Source organism: Bos indicus, chromosome 2 (assembly GCF_029378745.1).
Source record: "Bos indicus isolate NIAB-ARS_2022 breed Sahiwal x Tharparkar chromosome 2, NIAB-ARS_B.indTharparkar_mat_pri_1.0, whole genome shotgun sequence".
Lineage (NCBI taxonomy): Eukaryota > Metazoa > Chordata > Mammalia > Artiodactyla > Bovidae > Bos > Bos indicus.
In genome coordinates this window covers 106,857,165-106,868,931 of record NC_091761.1, presented here as the reverse complement: position 1 = coordinate 106,868,931, position 11,767 = coordinate 106,857,165, and the positions used below count along the sequence as shown (strand labels likewise).

At 54.3% G+C, this 11,767-nt stretch overlaps 1 protein-coding gene across 1 annotated transcript; it reads right to left on the bottom strand.

Annotated features, from left to right (window-relative positions):
• Positions 1-2,490: 2,490 nt before the first annotated feature.
• CDK5R2 (cyclin dependent kinase 5 regulatory subunit 2) lies at positions 2,491-4,998 on the bottom strand. The gene has a single exon (XM_019976983.2). It carries the CDS (start codon positions 4,791-4,793, stop codon positions 3,672-3,674), a length of 1,122 nt encoding a protein of 373 aa, XP_019832542.2. The 5' UTR covers positions 4,794-4,998; the 3' UTR covers positions 2,491-3,671.
• Between the last annotated feature and the right edge of the window lie 6,769 nt (positions 4,999-11,767).

Below are 11,767 nucleotides of genomic sequence, written 5' to 3'. Positions count from 1 at the left end.
GGCAAAGCAGTTACCATGACAACCACCACACACACACACACACACACACACACACCTGTGATTTTTTTTGTGTTTCTCCTTTTCCATTAAGTACCACGGTATTCCAGGGAGAGGCAAGCATAGCTCTCAGAACAGAACGTCCTCTGCTCCAGGAAGCAGGGAAGGAAAGTGGAGATGTGTTTATGTTATGATTGAATGAGACTTCATCAGTTTAAATGCCTATGTACCTGCTTCTGTGTTCAAATGTGTTGTATAACAATGTATGTATCAGCATGTATCATGCAAATGGTGAGATCACAGTTTATCTACCCATTTTCTTCCTTCTCCCCTCCCCTCCCCTCTCTGTTGCCCCTGTCCTGTAAAAATCACCCCGCCCTCCAACCTTTGCTGAGCATAAGTGCTGAGTCATGGCTCCATCTGGGTTTCTGTCTCCTATCCTCCATCTCCATTCTTTCCTCAGCCCACCCCTCCCTCATTCCTGCAGGACTCTCTAGACCTCTGGGCCCTCTTCACCACCTCTGTCCTAAGCCTGGACTTATTTTCCCAGAGGTTCACTTCTGGGCAATCAAGAGAAGGCACGTCACTCTGTTTCTGCATTTACTCCCTTCTCACTTTGCCTTCTCAAAAGACTGCTCCGAGTCCTTCTCTTAATGACCACCTTCTCCCTGAGAAAACAGGAATCTGACCAAGTTTGACCCAGGAGGCTAATTCTTCCCTGTATTCATGCTGATCCTCCTCCAGTCCCTCACTACTTAATCGGATTATGGCAATGTCTCATGCCTGGGGCGTGGCAAGGAAAGTGAGATTTAATTTGTCACCAGGCCCTAAGGCTTTTTTCTCATTCTAGGTCTCCAAATGCCAGACCACAGGTACTTGGAGGCAAGCGCGCTGTCACCCACCTGTATGTGTGTGTGTTCCAGTGCTCATAGGAGTGTAGTAATAGAAGGGTGCTGTGTCTATGCGTTCAGGGGCAGAATCTAGAGCCCCCTCCCCAAGGATGTTTGAGGGTCTCTGTAGGAGCCTCTTTTCCATCCCCATTGGGCTCTTCTAACACAGAAATCCCACTCAAATAGTCTCGATAACTAGTTCCAAATAAGAGGGACCAGGATTGTTCTCTACAACCTCCCCGCCAGAGAGGAGAGAGTGGAAAGGGCACCCTCCTCCCCTGCCCCGCCTGTTCAGTCTGGTTACTATGGCGACAGCCGCGGGGTGACCCAAGTGCTCCTCCCTCTCTCCTTCCATACCTAGAGAGATGACGGCACCGCGCTGACTGCGCCAAATTCCAGCCAATGGGCAACTGCTCCCGCCTTTCCTTCCACCAGCTCTCCCCACCTCCCTCCGGGAACTCGATTCACAAATCTAGACTGGGGATTTCCGGCTACTGGCCGGTTGAGAGGGAGCTGGGCAGAGTCCGGGGAAGAGTTGAGATCTGTCTTCCTATGAGGACAGTCTTCCTGAGTTCTTGGGCCAGACTCCTGTGACTTACCACCAGAAAGGATCACATCTACTCCCAAATTATCCGGAAAACCTAACTGAGGCCGTCTGCAGCTCCTCCTACTCCTGCGTGCCCTCCCTCACTCTTGTCAAGTGCGCCCCGTCAGTACCACGGACAGCGAACCAGGGCCTTTCTAGGTGGGCTTCTCCCTCTTCTCTCTCCGAATGCTTCGGAGGTCTCCGTGGAGATCAGGGTCACAGACGCCAGCGCTCCACTGCAGCCAGGGCCTCCTCGGGCCGATGAAAAACTGAATGGGGCGCTTAGCTAAGTGGTTAAGAAGGCAATGGGGACCAAAGAGGAATCTCAGGCTAAATAGCTTACTTTTCCTCCTTCAACCCCAAAGAATGGCTCCTGTCTTCCAGGCTGCCTGGGTACTAGCCTCCCTGGCGATTAAGGGCTAGGTCTGAATCTCAAGCAGGGATGGACCTCCCAAAGCTGCCCTGGGTAGGCATGTGGCTGAAACAGTCTTGAAGCAGACCCATGGGTAGGGGAAAGAGTATGGGGCTAAGTGTGGCATTCGGGCCCCACCTGAGAGTGGTGAAGACAGACAGTCAGGCCTGACTGAACTCTTGACAGAATGAATGGCAGGGAGAGGCGGAGGAAAGAGAGAAAACAACAACAATAACTAACTGATGCTGCCTCAATGAGCCACTCTGTAAAAGGAGAGCAACTTCCGCTGTCCTCATCACTTATCCCCTAAATGGCCTGGGCGTTAATGCGCAGGTGGTCAGAAAAAATGAAGGCAGAGGTGGCGGGGGGTGGGTGGGGGGACGGGGTGGGGCAGAAATTCAGCCTTACCACCAGGCCTCATCCTTTGGCTCCCTCACTTTGCTCTCTGTAAGATGGAAGTCAGTGGGGGGAGGGGTGACAGAAACAGTAGCCGTTCTCAGGGACTCGACCCTCCCCACTAGGCCCATGGGGGCCCGAGTGCCCTGCCTGTGATAGTTCCACTCCTGCTCCCTCCCTCCCAAGGCCCAAAAAAAGGCTGGCGCAAAAACATCTGCAGGCGCTTCCAGCGCTTTATAGTTCTCTCCCGGACAGACGGACAGACAGACAATGCGGCCCGCACCGTCGGCCCGCATCATTGGCACCTTGGACACGGCACCAGGCCCAACCCAGTCCCTGGTACCCTCCCAGGAGAATTCTGGTCCGGCCTCAGATCAGCACCTCAGACAGTTCCGGGCCCACCCCGCCCCTCCCCCCTCCCTCCGGAAACAACCAAATAAATTAAACCTGGGGAGTGGGGGGGACAAAAACACCTAAGGGCAAGGAAGAGGGGTATTCTGTCTCCTCTCACCCTTCTGCTGAGGCGCCGCCGCCACCGCCGGGGTGACCTCCTAGGTTGATTTTTGCTCCCAAACCTCAGCCTCCTGAAGCTGGCATCCCCCTGTCCCCAACTCCCGGCATGCAACACGTTAGAAAAGGTGGGGAGAGGTGGTGGGGATGGGGCGAAGGACCCTGGTGGTTATCTGGGCTCCCGGGGCTGCAATTTTTGCTGTACCTCAGCCGATCCCAATCAAGAATCCATGTTTCCTTAGGTCTGGGGAGGAGAATACGGGGTCGCAGTCGAAGAGAGAAATGCAAGCTAACACAGGCGGAGAGGGGGGAAGGCAGATGGGAGGGGGAAGATGGTGACACATGCCAGGAGCGAGGAAAAGAGAAGAAGGGGAAATGGGGACAGAGGTGCAGAAAGAGAAACGGGGCAATGAGAGAGAGTCAGGTAGTGGGTAAGATGGAGACGGAAACACACACCCAGGGAATGGAAAGTGGAACTGCAAGGAGAAAGGTGGGAAGGCAAAAGATGAAGTAAGGAGGGAAGGTGAAGATACAGGAAGGAGATGAAGAAATGGACAAGTCCAAGGGAGACGGACTTACACAGAGAAGGGAAGGGGGTGACCCGGGCAGAATTGGAGATATGAGGGCGCAGACAGATAGAAAGGGTGAGGTTGGGGGTTCCTCTCCCGCGCTCATCCCCCACCCCCACCCTGCGCCCAGCAAATCCAAACGCCGAGGCCTCTGGCATCCTGGCCTCCACCTTCCCCTGCGGGGCAGGGGCGGCTCCTCCTCCGGCCACGGCGCGGAGCGGCGGTAGCAGCGGCGGCGGCTTGATGGTCCCGGGGGCTCCGAGTGTGTGTAAGGGGCTGGGGCGGGGGGCGGGCGCGGCCCTGGGTTATCCCTAGCGGTCCAAGTTCATAGTCCAGTGCTTGGCTCCAGTCGCGCAGCTGTCCCTGGCGGCCGAGGAGGAGGAGGAGGTGGAGGGGGCCGCGGGCGCGCCCCCGTTGGGTGGACCCCCGGCGCTGGCGGAGGCCTCGCCCTCGTTCTTGAGGTCTTGGAAGACCTGCGTGAAGAAGTGGGGGTCGGCGTTGAGCCGCAGCATCTGCGGGCTGAGCCGCTGGATGAGGCGCAGGCAGCGTTGCCAGAAGCGCTCCTTGTCGGGCTCCACGAGGAAGGGCTTGAGCGGGTAGGAGATCTCGTTGCCCATGTAGGAGTAGGCGAGGTAGAGGCAGGTGAGGAAGGCGGCCTGCAGCTCGGCGGCCGACGCCAGCTCGTCCCCGCGCAGCGACTCGCGGCACAGCAGGTACACGAACACCAGGTTGGCGGGCGTAATGAAGGCCTGGTCTTGCCAGCCCTGCAGCAGCAGCGAGCGGTCCACTCCGCGGAACCAGCCCACCAGCTCGCCTGGGCTCAGCTCCTTGAGACGGTAGCAGCGCCGGCACACGAAGTCGCCCAGGCAGCGCAGCAGCTCGCCGGTTGAAGCCTGCACGATGACCCGCCGCGGCGAGCCACCAGGGACCGGCGGCGCCGCCTGCGGGGCTGGGGGCGGCGGCGGCGGCGGCTTCCCTCCGCCCGAGCCTGGCGGCGGAACGCCGGCGCTGCTCCCCGACGGCGGCTCGCAGGTGGCGGCGGCCGCGGGCACAGTGGGCACGGGCACCGCCAGGGGCTTGGCGGCGCCGCCGCCGTCGGGGGGATCCCGACCTTTGCGGAGAAGGTTCTCGCGGTTGCGTTGCTGGACCAGGGGGTCGGGGCCGGTGGACGCTGGCTTGGGCGTCACCTTCTTGCTGCCTTTCTTCTTTTTGGCGGACGCGGCCACAAGGCGCTTCCAGGTGAGCGCGGAGATGAGCACGGACGGCCGTTTGAGCCGGCTCTCGCCTTTGCCGCCCTTGCCCGCTGGCGGCGCCCCGTAGCCCCCCAGCGCCTCGTCTCCCGCGGGCGGCGCCTTCTTCTTCTCCTCGGGCAGCCCGCCGGGCCTCCGGCCCTTGGCCGAGGAGGCGGGTGAAAGAGACAGCACCGTGCCCATCCTGCAGAGCGGGGCCGGCGCCCGGGCCCCGGCGGGAACTGCGGGCGGTGCCCCTGCCCGCCGCGCCGCCGCCGCCTCTGCTGCAGCCCCCGGGGACCCGGCGGTGGGGGCCCAGCCCCGGCCCGGGCGCGGGAACGGGCAGTAGAACGCGGCTGCTTTGGCTTTTCTGCGCCGGCTGCTCCGGGTCTGAGCTGCGCCAGCTGCAGCGTCAGCCCCACCCCTTGGGCCCAGTCTTCGCCGCGCCACGCCCCGTCTCACGCAGCCAATCCTTGCCCAAGCTGCCCTCTTAACCGGCAGCTGCGCTGACCAATAGAATCTCTCATACCAATCTCAAGTCCCGCCCATCCCCATGCCTCGGTCTCTGGTCCAGTCCCTTCACAAGAAAGGCGAGAGGAGGAGGAGGTGGCTGGTTCGAGGACCTCCTCAGGGTCAGAACCGGTGGGTGGGTGGGTGTGGGAGGCTGCTCCCACCTACCCCTACAGGTCCTAGGGCCCTGAATCAACTTGTTTTGATGCACTGGTTCGCGATAGCAGAGATGCCATGGAACACCCTCCCTCCCCTTTTGATTATGTGCTGGGGGGGAGGAGGGGGCGGTAGGCAGTGTGGGCAGCTGCTTCATCAAGGCAAGTGTCTTCATCAAGGCGCCCAGGCCCCAGCTGGGTCGCACTGCACCAGCTCCTCCAATCTAGCAGTCGGTGGATTCCCTCTTAACTCTCCTCCCCTCCCTTTCCCCATGTGGCCACCAGGGAAGACTGCAGCAGGTATATTCTTGCTCTGCCTGTGATGAGGTGTTGGCTGGGCCCCGTCTGCCTGAAGGTCGCGACCCGCTTCCTTAGAGGCCTTTACTCTAGGGGTGGTAATACGCTGAGATTTGTCGCCGAAGCCACGGTTTGCCGACCTGATTCTCTGCTGCTGAGTCTGTGATAAGAGGCCCTGAGCTCTGGTCCCTGAGCGACTGCTCTTGTGCTCTTTGCCCCTCTCCCCTCCAATCCCCTGATTTCACACTTGGGTGGATGATGGGTGATTGGTCCCTGGGGAAAGTTTGGAAATTGGTCTGTCCAGCCTCAGATAGCAGACCGGCCTTCTGTGCAGAGGGTTGGTCCCACCATGGCCAGTCCTGGGTCCAGGCTGAGATGGGTTTTTATTGTCACATACTCCCTGCCATTCAGGTCCTAGCTGACCCCATTCCCAGCTCCAGGCTATTAGGCTAGGTCCTGCCCATTTCTCTCTGGGTCTGTCTGTCCTCTCCTCGGCACCCATAAGGCCTTTGTCCTGGATTTGGTATTCTCTAGGCCTTACCTGCAGGTCTGGAGCCCAGCTGGTTTTGGGCTGTTCCATCTGCCTTGAAGGACTGTGTCCACCCTTCTCCTGGCCTGCTCTCTGGCTCCCCAGCACAGGAGTCTTCTGGCTTCTTAAGTGGACTTTGGAGGTAGGTATGGGTTTCATGGAGGAGAGAAGCCTTCGCCTATCCCTGGTGGGTCAGATAGTAAAGAATATGCCTGCAATGCAGGAGACCTGGGTTTAATCCCGGGTCAGTAAGATCCCCTGGAGAAGGAAATGTCTACCCACTCCAGTATTCTTGCCTGGAAAATCCCATGGACAGAGGAGCCTGGTGGGCTACAGTTGATGGGGGGTGCAAAGAGAACACACACATGGATTCAGCAGAATTCTCAGACTTGGCCCCAGAGTCACCTCTATGCTCCTCAGAGACCACCAACCCAGCTCCAAGGATCCACTGCTGTCAGGGCTTGTGTGTATGCACGTGTATACCTAGTTCATTGCATAGAGGCTATTTCAGAATCCCCTTGGGCTGCCAACAGAGGCACCAGCTTTTCTCAGCTATCCCACAGGCCCGCCCCCACCCCACCCCTGTGGGGGCCTGTGGTCTAGCTGTGTTGACTCCCTACCATACACCACCTTACACAGGCCAACTTGTACCCTTCCCTGACTCAGCACTCAATTGTACTTTCTCAGTGGGGTCTCTCCTGTTCCCTTAGATCTGATCTTTGTTCTCTCACAGCTCAAGCTGACCTGCCCAACCTCTCATTCTCCCCATAGTTACTGAAAAATGTTCCCTCTTTTCAGTTTCTGTAATTGGTCCTACTTCCTCCTACAAGGCTTTCTGAGTCAGCCTTTATCTGACACCCAAGGAACAGTCAGTTCACCAGTAGTTAAGGACAGGCCCCATAGAGACTGAGTTGCACCAGCAGAAACACCAGGCACGTGGATCTGAATGGCACGTGGATCCTCTGCTCCCAGGAGTCCCTCACTGAGGTAAGGCCTGCTGCTGGTGTCATTCAGGACAAGAGTCTATGCAGCCCCTACAGATGTCACCACTACGGGATCCCCATTCCAAGCCCAGAAGTGACCTGCTGTCCTTTTAGAATTGAGAGTTCCCTCCTCTGCTTCAGGTGCCTTAAAACATCTTATTTCCCCTTCTCATCTTCATCTTGCCCTGCCTCAAACCCCCTCTCTTGGGCTCACATGATCACCACCCTCCTAGTCTGGTCATCCCTCTTGAATCTCTGAGTTCCTATCACTGGGCCAGGACCCTCCCTCAGACCACCAATCTGCCTTTGTCAAGCTCTTGAAATTCCATCTCCTCCAAGAAGCTTTTACGGACTGACTAGGAGGGACCTGACGCCCTTCCTAACATCAATCTTTCTAACCTCTTCCCCTGCCAGCAGCAGCTGCTACATAACAACTCGGTTAAGGGCTGGGCTCTGAGTTCTCAGTCCAAGATGTGCAAGAAGAATATGGATGGAATTTTAAAAGACAAGAAGACAAAATAATAAAAGCAAATCTATAAAGAGTGACGGCATTTCTGTTACCAAAAAAGCTTGCACTATTAAGGGAGGAAAGAGGGAGTTTATGTCTCTACAGGGTGGAGGCCAAGGAGGATAACCACAGTGAAACTGGAAAGACATTCTGAGAAGGTGTGCTTTATGGAAAGACAGTGGACCACCAGGGAATTCCCTAAATGAGCCCCATCTTTAAGGGAACATCCAAAGGCAATGCTGTTCAAACTCTTCTGCCCTTTGGCTGCTTTTTATCTTTTTATCTGATAAGTCATAGTCTAGGATGCAGGGGTTTTCAGTTCAATTCAGCTCAGTGGCTCAGTAGTGTCCGACTCTGTGACTCCATGGACTGCACACCAGGCTTCCCTGTCAATCACCAATTTCCGGAGCTTGCTCAAACTCATGTCCATCAGGTTGGTGATGCCATCCAACCATCTCATCCTCTGTCAGGAGTTTTAGTCCACAGCTTATTAATTGTATGAGTTCGGGAAGTCATTTCAGCTCTCCCTTCATACTACAATGCAGGAATTCTACATGTTTTTATTATCAGGTGAAAAAAAAAAAACACTGAAGGAGGGAGATAATATCTTGTGATTGAACTTAAAAATGGTTCTTAAAGCCTCTTCTAGCTCTACGAATCTGTTTCTAAATAAAACCTGCCCTGTGAATCTGTTTCACTTTCCAGCTCCAGTCCTGTCTGGTTCTCTATGTTTCTGCCTGATGGGCTCAGGCTTGTGTGCACAGCATCTATGTGAGGCCTGCCCTTCTGCAGTTCTACCCAGGAGATGAAGGGGAGGGGTGCGCAGGCTCTCAGCAATGTAAACGTTCCTAGGTCCCTCCAAGCTTTAGGGGAGGGGAGCCTGAAAGATGGTGCAACAAAGGACAGGATGCCAAGATGGCCAACTTCCAGGGTCTCCCTAGTAAACATCAAGGCAGGAGGTCCTGGAACTCAAGGTCATTGCATTCCATGTCTCCAAGAGGCCCCTACAAAGGGGCTGATGACAATGTAGGTTCTTAAAACAGCCAGAGAAGAGACTCAGCCTGGACATCTGAATGCCTGGATCCGGCTGCCCCCCTACCCTGATTCAGTCCTCCCACCCGAAGGCCTCGGCTCCTGAGGTGTGCAAAGGGAGAGCATATGCACCAGCCCTCCCTCCCTCCCCAGAGGACCTTACCCCAGGGGAGCTGGAGTGGGGAGGCTGTGGAGGGAGTAGAAACCCTGCCTCCTCCCAGGCAACAATGGGGAGTGTAGAAAGAGATGGAGCAGAGAGAAGAGATGGACTTAACAAAGGAGGTGCTGCTAGCTGCCAAGAGGGAAACCCCATGTTCTCATGCCTTTCACTTTTCAGCAGACCCCTTGCTAGGAGGACTTAATTGAGGAGCCCAAGTAAAACTTATAGAAAAGAAAATAGGGTTGATAGCACAGTTGCGGAAGTGGTGCTCCAGGATAGGAAGAGAAGAGACCAAGGCTGAGAGGCTGGAAGGCCCAGGATTAAGGGTCAGGGGAGGACAAGGGTGAGGCTGGGGCTCTTTTTCCTTGCTCTAAGCTCTGCTCCCTTAATAAAGCCTTGGTCTACCCTCTAGGTTACTGATGCCGGCCCTCTCACATCCTCATACTTCTTCATACTTGGACCTTCTATCCCCGGCTCTCTGGCTCCTGCTTTCATCTCCCTTTGTTGCCCCCTAAAAACAGTTCTCTCTACCCAATCCTCCCAGCAATATATGTATATATGTGTGTGTGTGTGTGTGTGTATATATATATACATATATATATGTACATGCTCTCCAATAGCTTTATTTCTCAGTTCATCTTCTCCTGCCTCCACCAAGCCCATTTTTTGCTTCCTCTCTTTCACCCCCCAACCCCAGCCACAAGCATCTCTGTCTCTTCCCTGCCCTGCTGGAGCCCAGCATAGCACTCCAGATGCAGGAGCAGATCAAGAAGGGTGGGGGTGGTGGCTGTTGCTTTTCTGGGATATTCTTAGCCTGTCTGGGGGCTGGAGCTGGAATCAGCGTTTCCATCTCAACCAGGCAGGTGGCTGCAGGAAAGCTGCTGCTGTGACTGGGTCTTCATGTAGCTGTCTGTCTCCTTCCCTGTCTCTGTCCTCTATCTTGATTCCACTCTGGGAGTCCTACCTTCCCATCTTGGTGCCCTGGGATGGGAGAGGGGTTCTCTCTGCCCTGGCTTGAGCCCAGGGAGGTTTGAAAACTCTGTCTTGGAGACTCTCAGGGAAAGAAAAGAGGCTTTGAGAACTCTAGCTCAGATATTCCCTGGGTTCCCACACAATCTTTGCCTCTGCCCCACTTTCATCTGCCCCAACAACCCCTGTTGTTGTTCAGTTGCTCAGTCGTATCTGACCTTTTGTGGCCACATAGACTGCCAGGCTTCCCTGTCCTTCACTATCTCTCAGAGTCTGCTCAAACTCATGTCCACTGAGTCTATGATGCCATCTGACCATCTCATCCTCTGTCACCCCCTGCATGGAACTTGATCCCTAAACTCTAGGGATGTTCAGATCCCTAAACTCATGATCACAAGAGCCTTTCTAATCTTGACTTAAATTCAACCTGGAGTTCAGGGGCTGCCTCCTGAGAGAGGCTGAGCCCTGGGTTACAGTCCTTCTTTAGGACTGAACAAGGAGCTCACTGTCCCAGACTCCTTTGTTAGCAGAGGGAGGGGCCAGGAAGAGATCTGATTCATTCACAAATAGCACTGAAAATATTTGTCACCTTAAAAAAAAAAAAGACAGTGTGGGGGTTCATACATGAGTTTTAGAGTCATGCAGGTCTGGATTCAAGCCTAGCCCCTCCACTTATGAGCTGAGGGCCCTTGGGCAAGTTTCTTAATTCTTCTGAGGCCTGTAATGGTGGACCATCATAGGGTTGCTGTAAGATTTTATTTAATCTCACAATGCTCCACAATGCTTGTATATTATATGTGCATGGTGCTTGGTGTTACAAAATGTAAGTTATTACAGAATTATCCTGTCATTGTTTTTACAGGGCAGGAACAGTTTGTCTGACCTGTACCACTAGCATTTTTTCTTCTCTCATTAGAACATCTTTCATTAAAGGGCAGGGGCTGTACTATCATTTCTTTTTGTTTGGCTTTTGAGACCTGAATTTAGAGCTATCCTTTCTTCTGGGCCATTATGCTGGCAGCTATTGCAACTCAGACTGTTCCTGGGTGGGGGGTTATTTGATTTGATTCCTGAGGTCACAAAGACCTGCCAGCATATCATGCACTGGCCCCTTCTCCAGTCCACTGTGGGCCTCATTAATTTTGTGAAGCTGTGTGTGCCTGCCATGTGCCCAGCACCATGCTGGCCCTGCATTCTGACTGCACTTTTCAGAGGGCATTCTCTGGCTACTCATCTCACACCCTGCTGTTTCTACAAAGCTCCAGAGACTCCATGGAGGGTCAGATCTTCTTTTCAAGAGTTTTGAGAAAATGTTCTGCAAAATTATAAAATCCATGATAGCAAATACTATTTGAGAAACTGTCCGCTAGAAAGTACTGGGTTAGGGGCTGGGAATAGGAAACAGAATTGGGGCGGGGGTGACCTCTGGCCTTCAAAGAATATACAACAGAAATTACAGAGAGATGAAAATAATAATAAATAGTAGTAAGTTGAGCCATGTCCTCTGGTGAGTTACAGAGAATGAGACTGGACCACTTGACCAACCCTGCCCATCCCCCTTCTACCTTTGCAGCTAAACTAACTCCAGTTTATCCTGAAGTCTCGCAGCTAAGCAACCACTGGCAGGGGGATAAAATCAATTTTTAACTGAGGTCCTGTTCCTCCATCTGGTATTGTGTCCCCTCCAGTCCACGGCCTTTTCCTCTCTGCCCTCAAGCTGTGATAAATGCTAAGCACCTTTCCCAAGGCAGAGCCAGACCTCAGCCACTGCCTGCTCACTACCCTCTGAGCAATGAGGGTTAGTGAGTAAATGCTTGTGGGAGGAGCCCTGGTGGACCTGCTTAAGACTCAGCACTGGAGAGGAGCCACTTTGGTTTACCTCCTATTTGTCCAGAATTAGGGGCTGAGGGGGGATGGGGTTTGCAACAGATACGTTAATTTACGCTTTCATCTCTGTGGTCTCAAAATATAAGATCAACCCTTTATTTTTATTTCCTTTAAGTAAAAAATCAATCCTGATTTTATCACCTAGAGC